Below are 13181 nucleotides of genomic sequence, written 5' to 3'. Positions count from 1 at the left end.
TGGTTAGTGCTCAGATAACAACCAGCCAGAGACAGGAGGCTCCTTAACTTTCATAATTATCAAAAGCATCACAGCTGATTAGCACCAAATGATGTTAATCAGTCTATCTATCTTTTGACCACAGGTTGGCAAAAGCTCCCAGCACCTTGCCTGGGGTACGGCGTGTTCCCTTTCATGTCCTAATGTCTTTTAATCATCCTCCAGATTTGCTCCAGTTCTTACATCCTTACTTGGAGCTCTAGCTCAGCAAGATTTGTGTTTGTTTTGTTAGAGGTTTTCTTCTGGTGGGTTTTGTGGGTTTTTTTAAAAGTCTATTTTCATTTTACATAAAATAGTAGTTTTCCAAACCTGTCATAATTTAGCACCTCCACTGGGCAAGTCCATGTATTTCCCCCCAATTTTCTGAAGTTTCCTATCTCATTTCTGTAAATTCATAAACCAAAGATTGTTGTGTTTCTCTCTGTGCAAATTCAAATAGGTAAGTGAGACAGGAATAAGTCACCGGACACAAGTTGCGAGTTCCCTGCGACTCATAGGGATCCTACATACATTAACTCTGAACCCTGCCCTGTTCTGAGCCAATCTCATCATCTTCGACAGGCCTAATCCAATTTCTTTAGTCACAGAGTCAATCCATCTCATTTGGGGTCTTCTTCTCCTGCACTTTCCCTCCACTTTTCCAAGCATGATGTCTCTCTTCAAGGATCGGTCCCTCCTGGCCACATGCCTAAAATATGTGAGTCAGAGCTTCAAAATCCTAGCCTCCAGAGAGCAGCCTGGTTTCATCCTCTGTAGGACAGATCTGTTTGTTCTCTTGGCAGTCCACGGTATGTTCAACACTCTTCACCAGCACAGCTCAAAGGCATCAAGCCTTCATCTATCATCATTCTTAGTTATTGTCCAGCTCTCTGATGCATAATGGGGGTGGGGGGGAAATCCACATCTCACATACACCAATCCAAACTCAAAATCTGGGGGATCTCCCCCCGCTTTTGCTAAAGATGATACTAACACTTTAAGCTCAAAAAAGAAAAACTCAAGAACAAATAGTTGATGACTACACTGGGTAAACTTCACTGATATTGTCATGTTGTTCCTTTTTCAATTCAACGTTCAAAATTACCAAATGTCACTAAACAAGCAGGATTTGTTGTTGTTGCTGATTGTCTTCGAGTTGAGCATGACTCATAGCAACCCTATGAACAAAAGGCCTGAAGCCCCTCTACAAATATTGACATTTATCAAAGTTCATAGAGTTTCTGAAGGCATGTTATTTAGGAAGTAGATGCCACTTCTGCTTCCAAAAAGCAGGATTTAGAGTTAAGAAATTCCACTGTTTTGATACTCACATCATCATTTTTCCTCCTTACTTGTGCAAATGGTAATTCCCTAGTCTTGTGAAATTTTAACACTGAACTCAAACTGGTTACTCTACCCTTCAAAACAGTATCCATGATGGATAAACAAGATATGAGGTGGGGGTGTGTGTGTGTATACATGCTTTTGGAATTGTAGAGAACTCCCCATTTTATATCTCTAAGAAGCTGCTCTGCAATCCTAAAGACATGTGCTTGGAATTCACTAGCTGCTCCATGGGAAAATGACAGGCAATCTCCACCTACACAGTTAATTGTCTCTAAAAAACTGCTGGCGGGTCTGCTACAGGTCAGTTCTGACTCCATGGCACACAACAACAGCCAGTATATAAAATGAAACAGTATTCCATCATAAAGATAAATGAAATTTTCATACGTGCTATGCCATTGATGAACCTTGAAAATATTTATCTTGAGTGAAATAAGCCAAACCCCAAAGAACAAATAAATATCTAAAATAGGCAAATGCATAGATACAAGTGGAAATGGGAAATAGGGAAGTATTTTTGCTTACGAGACACCAAGTTTTCTGGTAAGGTGATGAAAAACATATAGTGGTGTTGATTATAAAACATGGTGAATACAATCAGTGTCACTAAACTATACACATAAAAATGACAGATGTTTTGGTGTATTATTTTAAACCCATAATACATTTCTTAAGTGTTTCTATTTCCTCAACAAATGTAAACAAATAAAATTCTATTTAGAAAAATGTTAAAAGAAATATACATGTACATTTTTTTTGAGAGAGACAGAGATGCTCCACGGAAGAAAGATGGCCAATCTTCTCTCATGCGATTTACTGACTCTGAAAGTCTGCTGGAAGGTCAACTATGGATTGGTTCTGACTCAAAGGTTCATAATAACAGATAGATATATTTATGGAGAAGGCAGGTGATGCTCTCTGGTGGCATAGTTCCTAGTGTCAAACTGCTAGCTAAAAGGTTACTGGATCCATTGGCTGCTCTAAGGGAGAAAAAAGGAACAATCTCTATAGAGAGTTACAGCTTCAGAAACCTGACGAGGATCCCAATGAGTTTGAATCAGCTTGACAGCACTGGATATGGTCTGATTTTCACCAGGCTAATTCACTCTGGTGTTGTTCCAGCTGTATGTACATGTGGTCAAAATCAAACTCTTCATCAATAACCGAGGTCTTTGGCTTCTAAATGGGAAATTAAGGCAATACGCAGTGGGACGTTTCATCTTTCATCCAGGGTCTCTTGAAGACCACCTAGACCCTCAAACAATAGGAACTGCTGTGTGGGCCCCAACACTACAATGCAAAAGCTTAAGTGACAAACCTTTGCATCTCTAAGCATCTGATTAAAACTCTCATAAAACTAATTACATTAGAAAAGCTTCTGAATGAGAGGCTATCTGGAAAAAGAAATAAGCATCTTTACTCTGTATGCTAGGGTTGGGTTTGTGGGGCAGGATACTGGTTACATGTGAGAGCCACCCTTTCCATTAGACACTTCAGATAGAAGAGCTCAGTGGTAACGGGAAGGACCTAGGGAGTTAAGATTTTGTACAAGGTAGGTAAGACTTTCCCATAAAACTGACCTATTGGTAAAAAAGAGCATTCTTTATCTGTTAAAATTCTAAAAAATAATAAACTCAAGACTATTCTTAAAAAGTTTGTTTCTAGAGAAAGATACATTTCTTTTCTTTCTTTCTTTACAATTGAGCAGGGTGGGCAGCTAGGATGGGAACGAAAAGGCAAATTTACTACCGCAGCCAAGCATGTTAACGATTTGCACTACCTAGGAAAATCTTACATACCCTTTCCGAGTCTTGAGCCATTTTGATGTGTTATATATTCAAAAGTAAAGATATAATTTTATCTTATTGTGGCAGAGTTGGAATTAACTCATAACTGACTCTCCAGCAGGTTTTCAGAGGCTGCAAATTGCCCATCTTTCTCCCAGTGGATTTGAACCACCTGCCTTTGGGCTGGCAGTGCCACTACTTACCAGCTAGGCCACCTGAACAATAACTTGATGATGTGTTTGCTATTAATAAAATAATAGAGAGGGAGCTCTTGCGGCATAGTCTGTAGGGAGTTGCGCTACTAACCCAAAGTCTTCACTTCCGGTGGTTCAAATCCACCAGCAACTCCATAGCAGAAAACTGGGCAACTGCTTCCTGAGAGATACACCATTTCAGAAACCCTCTGGAGGGTCAGCTATGAGTCAGTTACCACTCAAAACAATGAGTGAGTAAGCTGCTTGGGAAATAAGAGGAACTTAGTATCGTTCCCAAACCATTTGTTAATTCAAACTGATAGTTATTTTTTTGTTTGTTTGTTTAAAAAAGGGAGTTGAGTATTGTTAACCTACCCTTAAAAAAAGGGGGGAGGGGAAATGGTGCTTCCCAAGCAAGACTGTTATTCTCCACCACTCATGTTCCATTAATGCTAATCAACACAATGATTAAGGACATTGCAGTTAAGTACTCTAGTTGATAACAGACTCCTTTGGGGGAAAAAAAAGGTTCCCATAGCGACAGGTAAAGGCTATCATCAAACCCAGTTTCTCGGAACAGAATTTAAGTCACAGATGGGCGAGTTAAGATTGTTTTAGTATTAAATCTGGAGGGTTGCTTTTTTAGCTTCACTTGACTTCAAAAGACACTTACAAAGACCGCTCCTATAAACCAGACACAGTACTAAACCCTAGGGGGTAGGGAAAGAAGACCTTAAAAATGATCTGAATATGTCCCCCACACCCTACGGAGAAAAGCAATCTCTAAAAGAAATAATGACTCTGTGATGGTCACTCAACCCTAAATCTCTAACCAAGCCCTTTGCCTCTTCCAGGGCTGGTCAGTTTCTATCTAGTTTCACTTTCCCATCTTCAAGCTGCAGCACAGCTGGGTTTCCAGCTGGCTGGGGAAGAAAAGATTCTTTAAATAAACAACATTTTAAAAATATGCAGTCATTTTTGCTATACTGATTTTTGTGTACCACCTTCCTCTAATACATGAATCTGGGTGCCAATTAATTTTTTAAAAAATATAAAGATTTTAAAGTCCTCCCCCCCTCAAAAAAAACCCTACCTTTTCCATGTTAAACAAATCAGAAAGTTCCCAAGGAAGAAGTGATTAAAAAAAAATGCTGTCTACTGCATCTATTCAATAAGGAAACGACTTAAAAAACTTGTACACAAGAAAGCGAAAAGATAGGGTGTAATTATACCAAAATATATGCAACCTTCTTTTAAAATGCAGGACTATTTGCAGAACAAGGCGCTTTTATAGCACTGTGCAGAGTTGTTAATCCCTATAAGCCTTTCTAACTCTTTTCCTTCTACAGAAGGTACAGAAAATGCTTCAATATATGCACTCCTGCTAGAAATGCAAACATTTTACTCAAACTCATTCCCACCACAGAGAGTATTTTTGGATGAATAATACAAATTAGGTCTACAAAAATGCCCTTGTGGTAGATTCTGCTAGTAACAGCTCTATACATCACTTCCTACCTTAGACCACAAGCAGTTTTCAGGTCTATGTTTCACAGCTGAGTGGAGAGTAGCCATCTTTGAGGCTCTTTCAGGAAGGGTCCAGTGGACCCCTCCCTCAATGCTAATGAAGCATATGTCAGCTATAGGTACAATCTTTCTGTCCATTTGATTATCCCCAAACCCTGATCTTTTCAAACTGCACACTTAACTAAATCCCTAGGAGTTACTCTCCTCAGAGTTGAAACTGCTTGAATGAAGTAACAATCCATTCTCAGTTGCTCAAATAACTGCCATGATGACAGTTCTCAAGTGTCACTTTCCCTAGTTTGCAAATGGGGAAATCCGTTGGGAGGAGTACAAATTCCTAAGGACCCTGTGGCCTAGAGGGCTTTCTTTAGAGATAAAAACAAAAATTAATCTGTTCGTTATCTCCTGCTGAGCACAAGGAAAGGGTTGTAATTAGTTAGGATGATTTTGTTTCCTTATTTAATATACCATTACCATTATATGTTTGCTTTAATTGCACAGTAGAAAATAAGAACATGCAGCTTATTCTGTCATATTCATGCCAATTCTACAAGTCTTCTCTCACAAATGTGCCCTTTAATATCTAATCCCCAAACGGACACATACCTTTGCACTATCAAGGCAAAGTAAAATGTTTTGCATTCTAAACTGTTTCCTTCCAGGAAGTCAGCACAACATGAGCAAGCTAAAAGAGACCCTGAGAAAGGTCCATGAGAATAAAGAACAACTAACGAAAATTCGTGAGTAGACAGCTGGGTAAATATGTATGCAAACTAGACGAGGGATGTTGCAGGTAAGCATACCCACATACATATAGAAGTATGGTGGTGAGTATTTTTACATACATATTTGCAAATGATATATGTGTGCTCATATTTATAAGAGGGCATACAAGGGATCATAATTATAAAAACTACTTATATACCAAGCCTGAACCACTGGCTCTGAAGGCTACAGACTATGGTTTCAGGGGACATCTAGGTCACTTGACAAAACACTGTTCAGGACGGCAATGCTCCACATCCAGTGAGTAGTGCCTGGGGTCTTAAAAACTGGCAATTGCCATCCACGAAGCTAATACTGGTCTTTTCTGGAGCAAAGGAGGCTGAAAAAAAGAGAGCGAGAAGATCCAGTGAAGCTATTAGTCCACAGGGCTAATGGTCTACCACTGTTCGTTTCTTAAACCTGAGAGCAGAAGTATTAGACCACTCTGCCCAAAATCACCATGGAAGGTCCCAGTCAGGATGGTCTAAAATGTAGAACAAAATTCAAATTAAAGCAAAACAAAAACAGTCTTACCATTCTAAGAGAGACTGAAGGGGGCCCCTGGGACAGCTGCCCTGAAACAACCTTCTAACTTGAAACTGAAGACACTCAGAGAAGCCACCTTTCAGCCAAATAACAGACAGGACTGTAAAACAAAGCCACACCCTTGCAGAATCTGCACCTTAGAACCAGCAGCTGTGCTCCTTCCAAAGGGCTACCTGTACCCCAGACCAAAGATGAGAGGACAGGGAGGAACAGGGAAACTGGGCAAATGGAAGTGAAGACCCCAGGGAGGAAAAAGGCAGAGTGCTGACGCACTGTTGGGACTGCAGCCAACACTACAGAACAATTTGTGTATGAACTATTTTACCTGGAAAATTAACTTGCTATGTAAACTTTCACCTAAAGCATAATAAGGTATCAAAATAGAGGAAGCAAATCCAAGTGACTTCCATGTGTTCCCTGTTCCTAGGTAATCTGTGAGATTGAAAGATCTTCTCTTTACTAGTGATTTCAATCCTACGTTTTTTTGTTTGCTTGCTTTTTGAGAACTAAAAGACATATTCCTTTCTACTAATATGAGTTGGCCTTAACCTAAAAGCAAACTATCGTTTCCACCTCCCAAATCTTGCACAATCTCCACACTCAGCTCTCTCATGCTTATGAAAACAAAGCATAAATGCATAAATGATAGGGCATATTGTATTGGGGGAAAGGGGAAAGGAGGGAAGATGGGGGCAGAAAAGCCTGTGCCTCCAGGTCCCTGTCTGACAATGACCATCAGATCCTCAGTGGACCAGACCAGGGGTTAGGTGGAGAGGTGAGTGCATCTTCAGGAGTACTCAGCAAAACAAAAGCTGTCCTTGGACAAGGTTCAAGAAATGTCTTTAGTATCTATTTCTACTGCACAGAATAGCTCCACAGCTTAGAAAAGGATGTTAATAAATGCTAAACAGAGAGTGTGTGTTAAGTATAAATTGTTAAGTGGTCTCAAACTTGACATCATAAAATACTTCTGAGCATAACAACCAACCTTAAAGAGCAGTTGGCAATATTCCTTAGAACAACGCCAGAGCTGGCATTTCTATTAGCCCAAAGTTTGGTTTTCTCTTTGATTAAGACACTGCAGGACTCGCCTGGCTAACAGCAAGTGATCTCAGTTTACCATAGTGAGAGTATATGCTCCCACCATCAGCCTCTTGAAGGGCATGGCAGCAACAAAGCTTCTAAAATTCGAAGGCATTGATCTCTAAAGATGAGAGCAGCAAAACTTCCTACCAGTTGTACGCTACCCAGAATCTGTCGGTAAACTGGTAAACATCAACTTCTGCGAGAGTCCAGGACACCTGTCACAAGTTAATGAGGATACAGTTCAGAGTCACACCGCACGCAACACATTCGGCCTCGGTAGGGACAGAAATGAAGCCTCAACGCGAATAAATACAAGACAAGTGAACACAAATACTCCAGTGCAAGGACAAGCTACTTAGAAATGTCCTACTGAGAAGTCAGCACTTGAGGGGAAAGATGAAAAAGCTCCTTTAAACTGGCCTCCTTTTAACTCCCGACGTGGAAGCCTCCGTTGCCAGCTGTACAGATTTTGGAGCGTGTTGTTTCTAATCACCTGCATTCCTGTGCAGCACCCAGGACTGTGGAGATGAGAGATGCGGTCAATACACCCTGCCAGTAAGATGTCAGAGCCGAACTCAGAGCGTTTCAGAAGTTGTTCTGTTTCCTCCTTTTCACAACCAACAGACCCAGGAAGAGCTTCCAGCAGCAGCCAAAAGATGTGTAAGCTCTCCAGTCCTGGAGGTGAAGAGCTGGCTCTGCCAAACCCTTAGCTAAGTCAGGCACTCACCACTGAGAAGGGGGGGGGAAAGCCAAAACCAAAACAAACAACCCAAAAAAAGCCTCAGCACATGGAGGGCAGAAAACAGTAGAGGAAAAAGTCCAACTCTGCCTGCGCCAGCGGTGTGGACGCGCAGAGCCGCGAACCAGGGGAGGAGGGAGGGGCGGGGGGCGACCATTCCGGGGACAACTTGTGAGCCGAGGCCTCCGCCGCCCGGGAGTCTGCCCGGCTGCTCCCGCAGACCCTGGCAGCCCGGCCCGGCAGGCCCGCGGGAGCCGGGAGGGCCAGGCCTCCGGGGGTCACTCCTGACTCACCGAGCCTCCGGCCAGCGCCGCCCGGACCTCTCGCTTTTGCCTACCGCTACTGGGCTATGATGGCAGCTTTCCAGCCCCACATGCCGTACATCAGCCGCAGATCCCCGCGGGCCCCAGCCGGCGCCTGCCCCCGCCCCCCACCCCTGGCACACTTTGGGCCAGATCCGCCCTGTCCCCCACCCCCGCCCCCTCGCCCACCCGTGCCCGGCGCGCTGCCCAGGGGCGGCCCCACCCCCAGGCCCGGGCACCTGCAGCACCTCCCTGCCCCACCCCCACTCCCGCCACCTCGCCCCTCCCCCCTGCCTGGGGCCGAGGGAGGGGGCGACTCACCGCAGTCCGTGCACAGGATCTTGCCCACCTCTTTCTTGAGGTTTTTGCCGTTGGTGTCGAGGGGGGCAAAGGCCGTCTTAAAGACTAAGGGCTGCTCCGTGGGCTCCAGGAAAAAGATGTAGCGCTGGTTCCTTTCGAGCGGCGCGCAGGAGCCCACACTGATCACCTGCTCGCGCTGCAGCCCCCCGCTCCGGAGCGGCCACTTGTCCAGCACCTTCACCAGCGCCACCCGGCCCGAGGCGGGCGGCTCGCGGGTACTGTTGGAGCTGGAGCCACCGGCCGGGACCAGCCCTTGGACCTTGCCCTCCACCACCACGGGCGCCTTGTACGCCTGGTCCTGCACCGACTTGAGGCTGGGCGAGTAGCAGGCGAGCGACACACCGAAGAGCAGCATGGAGAAGCCGGGGGCCGGGTCGCGCCTCATGCCTCCGGCGGCTGCGGCTCGCGAGCGGGCGGCGGCTCTCCGGGCTGCGGGGCTGCGGGGCTGCGGCGGTTGCGGCGGCCGCGGCTCTGGGGGCGCAGCGGGACGGGCGATGCTGCTGTGGCTGCTGCTGCTGTGGCTGCTGCTCCTGCTGCTGCCGCGCTCGCTGCTGCTGCTCCTCTCGCTGCTGCTGCTGCTGCTGTCGCTGTGGCTGCTGCACCGAGCCTTCTCCAGTGGCGGCGGCGGCAGCGCTGAGCAGCAAACCTGCCGCATCTGGCCAGGCCATTTGGGGGGCTCCACCGCTCCGCCGCCGCCGCCTTGGGAGGGGAAACAGAGCCTGCTGGAAAACCGGAAACAGCGTAACGTTAGCGCCTCGGAGCCCTCCACCGGCAGCCCGGGGAGGTGGCCAAGCGAGGGCAGGGGGCAGGCGGCGAGCGGGCCGCGATGCGCAGCGCGGCGCCGCGCAGCGCTCCCACCCCGCGCGCCAGGACCTGGAGGAGGATGCGGAGGATGGGACGCCCGCCCACTTGCTCTCTCGCGCCCCCTCTACCCCGGGACCAAGTGAGGAGCGCGGCTTCTGCAGGGGAGGCTCGGGACACTGCACCGCTTTAGTGCCCGGCCTCGCGGCCCGCGGGGGCGCTGGGGCACTCGCTTGCTCCCCTTTCCTCTCGGAAATTTATCAGCATGACAGTGGGGTGGTGCGTGAGGAGAGGGTGGAGTAGCAGCATCCTGAGAGCATCCTAAAACCGCAGGAATGGGAAACAGGGCGTGACCCGGCCTTTGGCCACTAGTTGTAGGAGCCAGGGAGGTTGTCACCGCCAGGGTGGCGGCCTCTTGCCTCCAGGACCATCCCCTTCCCCTGGAGGACCCTGGAGGCCTGCCCCTAACCTAATCCACGTGCGCAGCGCTGGCACTTCTGGAGGAGGCTGGGGTTTCGAGTTGAGATGAGGAAGGATCCCAAGCTCAGGTTATTTTGGAAAGAGATGGGGCGAGTTGAAGTCCTTTCGTGGAATTGAGGACACCTAACCAGGGGTGATTTTGACATTTCAAGGACTGCAGCCTTCAGTATGGACTGAAGCTCAACATTAAGAACACAAAGATTCTCACCATTGGTCCAATTGGCAGCATCATGATAGTGAAGAGATTGAGATTGTTAACAGCTTGGCTCCACAATCAACACTCCTGGTACCAGCAGCCAGGAAATCAAAAGATGAATTGCACGGGGAAAGTCTACTGTCAGGGGCCTCTCCAGAGTACTGAAGAGCAACAATATCAGTTTGGAGATTAAGGTGTGCCTGATTCAGGCCATGATCTTATGTGCTATGCATCAGAAAGCTGGATAATGACTAGGGATGACAGACGGAGAATTGATGGCTTTGAGCTGTGGTGCTGAATTAGAGTACTGAATATACCATGGAATGCGAGAACAAAGGGGTCATCCTGAAGAGGGTGAAGCCAGGCTGTTTCTTGGAGGCAAGGATTCTGAAATTTCGTCTGACATGCTTTGGGCATGTAGCAAGGAGGAATTAGTCCTTGGAAAGGGACATCCTGCTTTGGAGGATGTAGTGTCAGAGACAATAAGGTTGGCTCAGGATAGAGCAGGGTTTAGGGCTGGCTGCTGTGAGTCACAGGCGACTTGATGGCATATAGCACAACAGCAACCAGGAATGGTGGTTAGAAGAGGGTCTGGGTGGCAAGACTTGGGATATGTTGTTGTTGTTTTGGTTTGGGTTTTGCTTTCCCTGCTAGCAGTCCAGTGGTACTGGGTTACTTATATTCTATTTAAAATCCACTCCTCAAGGGAGTGATGGGAAAGCTTCCTGTGAGTCAACATGAGAGTCATAGCCTATTGAGGCAAGAGGTTACTCCAGGAACAATTATTTCTTTTTGAAAGTCTGATGCTTGCAGGAAGCAGGAGGGTTTGCACCACTAGAGTCAGTTGTTGTTGTTGTTATGTGCCATCAAGTCAACCAGACTCATAGTGACCCTATACACAATAGCTCTATCCTGGGCCAATCTCACTGCCTCTGACACACTTACCCTCATGACCCCAGTTACTGTGTCAATCCGTCTCATCCCAGGGTCTTCCTCTCCTGCGCTGTCCCTCCATCCTTCCAAGCATGATGTACTTCTCCAAGGACTGGTCCCTCCTGGCCATGTCCCCAAAGTATGTGAGACAGAGCTTCAAAAGAAAGTATCCACTTTTTAAAATACAGATCCATGTTACCCTATTGGAGAATTTTTTTTTTATGTGCGTAGTCTTATATCTAAAAATTATAGAATACCTGAGCACCTCAGCAAGGTAAACAACCCAGTTGCAAAATGAGCACAGTGTATGAACAGACACCTCACCAAAGAAAACGTTCAGATGACAAACACACAAATAAAGAAATGTTCAAAATCCCTAGCTATCTGAGAGATGCAAATCAAAACAACTAGGAGATACCATCTCATGCCAGCAACAACAGCAAAGCTCAATGGGACAGCAAACAATAAATGCTGAGGTTGTGGAGAGATTAGAACTCTTATTCACTGCTCCTGAGGATATAAAATGGTGCAGCCACTATAGAAGGTGGTTTGCTGCTTTCTCAAAAAGTTTGAAAATGAAATGCCATTTGACCCAGCAATTCCACTACTGAGAATATACCCTAAAGAAATCAGAGCCATGACTCAAACAGATATATGCACACCCATGTTTATTGCTGTGTTATTCACAATAGCAAAGAGATGGAAGCAACCCAAGTGCCCATTAACAAATGAATGGATAGAAAAACTATGGCATAGTCAGACAATGGAATACCATGCAACACTGAAAAACAATGAACGCATAAACCATTGTGCAACATGGGTGAGCTTGGAGGACATTATGCTGAGTGAAATGTCTAGGTAACAAAAGAAAAAATATGCACAACACTGCTGTTATAAAATAGGACTGACATGGGGGTTGGGGGGAGAATAGAAAAAGAGTGGCTAGACAGCACTGCATTGGAACAGATGAGGGGAAGAACAGTCTGAAAGGAATATATGATTTAGTGTTATATGTATGATAGCAATCTGGAACAAGGGGTGCATTGCAAAGTGGTCTAGGAGAGAAGGGAGAAAAATGTGCAATGAATGAATAAATAAAAATTAAAAAAATACAAGTCCATCTTTCTTCTACCAATGAAAGTCTGTTATTGTCGTTATGTACCATTGAGTTAGAACTAACCATACCTCACCCTCCAGTGGGGTTTTAGAGGCAATTAATCCCACAGAAAGAAATTGCCTTTTTTTCTCCCAGGGAGCCACTGATGAATTCAAACCCTACCTGCCATAGATTGATGGTGCAGGTCCTTAGGTCTGGAGAGTTGCTTCTACCTCATCTTTATCTTTGAAATAAATTGAGTTCTGAAATGTCTGTAATATCTACAAGAATTGTATCACTGTGTGCCTCCCTCACTTCTGAAAAGCTCCTGGGCTAAAAGACACTTCAAACTCAGGATATCCAAAGCCAACTTTGTTGTTGAAAAATGATAGCCCAATGCCAACGTCAGAATGATTCTTAGTCCCAGCAATAAGTACCTTTCTTAGTTTTACCTTGTCCCCCCTCCCATCTAATCTGTCACCGAGTCCTTTGACTCTACATTTTAAAAATCTCCAACTTATCTGGTCTGGGTCACAAATACCTCCTGCCCAGGTCTTCATCAGCTCTCATCTTCCTGGCTCATCTTTGCATCTTTAGCTTCGTCATCCCCCCTCGAGTCCTACCACTGCCAACAATCTCTCTGAAAATAAAATGTAAATATGATTTGACCATGCACTGCTCTCAGGTGTAAAGTCCGAACTCTTCAGCATGGTACACAAGACTCTCCATGGGACCTCTTTGCCTGTCACCTCCACACCCTGTGAGCCAACTTCCTAGCAATCTCCAGTACATTTACATCGCTTCTTGGTGTGCACTGTGCACCACGTTTCTTATGATCAAGAAGTCTCACCTTCACCTTGTTCTCCTGGAAAACCACTCTCCCAAGAGTCATACCTCATCTTCCCTTCCCAAATCCCCACCGCCATCCCCACCTTTATAAACATATGTGATGGAATTAATGCCTTTCTCTTCTGTGCTTCTGTGAGTCCATAGCACACTTATCT

General features: G+C 45.6%; 1 protein-coding gene across 5 annotated transcripts in view; it reads right to left on the bottom strand.

Moving 5' to 3' along the window:
• NRG2 (neuregulin 2) overlaps positions 1 to 9550 on the bottom strand; it is a 293885-nt gene extending 284335 nt beyond the window's left edge. For all 5 annotated transcript variants that reach the window (XM_006891165.1, XM_006891167.1, XM_006891166.1 and 2 more), the window contains exon 1: positions 8633 to 9550. In XM_006891165.1, the coding sequence (XP_006891227.1) occupies positions 8633 to 9326 (694 nt within the window). In that variant the 5' untranslated portion in view covers positions 9327 to 9550. The remainder of the gene's footprint in view (positions 1 to 8632) is intronic.
• Positions 9551 to 13181: the final 3631 nt, after the last annotated feature.

The sequence above is a fragment of the Elephantulus edwardii genome, unplaced genomic scaffold (genome assembly GCF_000299155.1).
Source record: "Elephantulus edwardii isolate Elephantulus edwardi_28Jun2011 unplaced genomic scaffold, EleEdw1.0 scaffold00095, whole genome shotgun sequence".
Taxonomy (NCBI): domain Eukaryota; kingdom Metazoa; phylum Chordata; class Mammalia; order Macroscelidea; family Macroscelididae; genus Elephantulus; species Elephantulus edwardii.
Note: the sequence above shows the minus strand (reverse complement) of the source record. Positions and strands in the feature narration are given on the sequence as shown.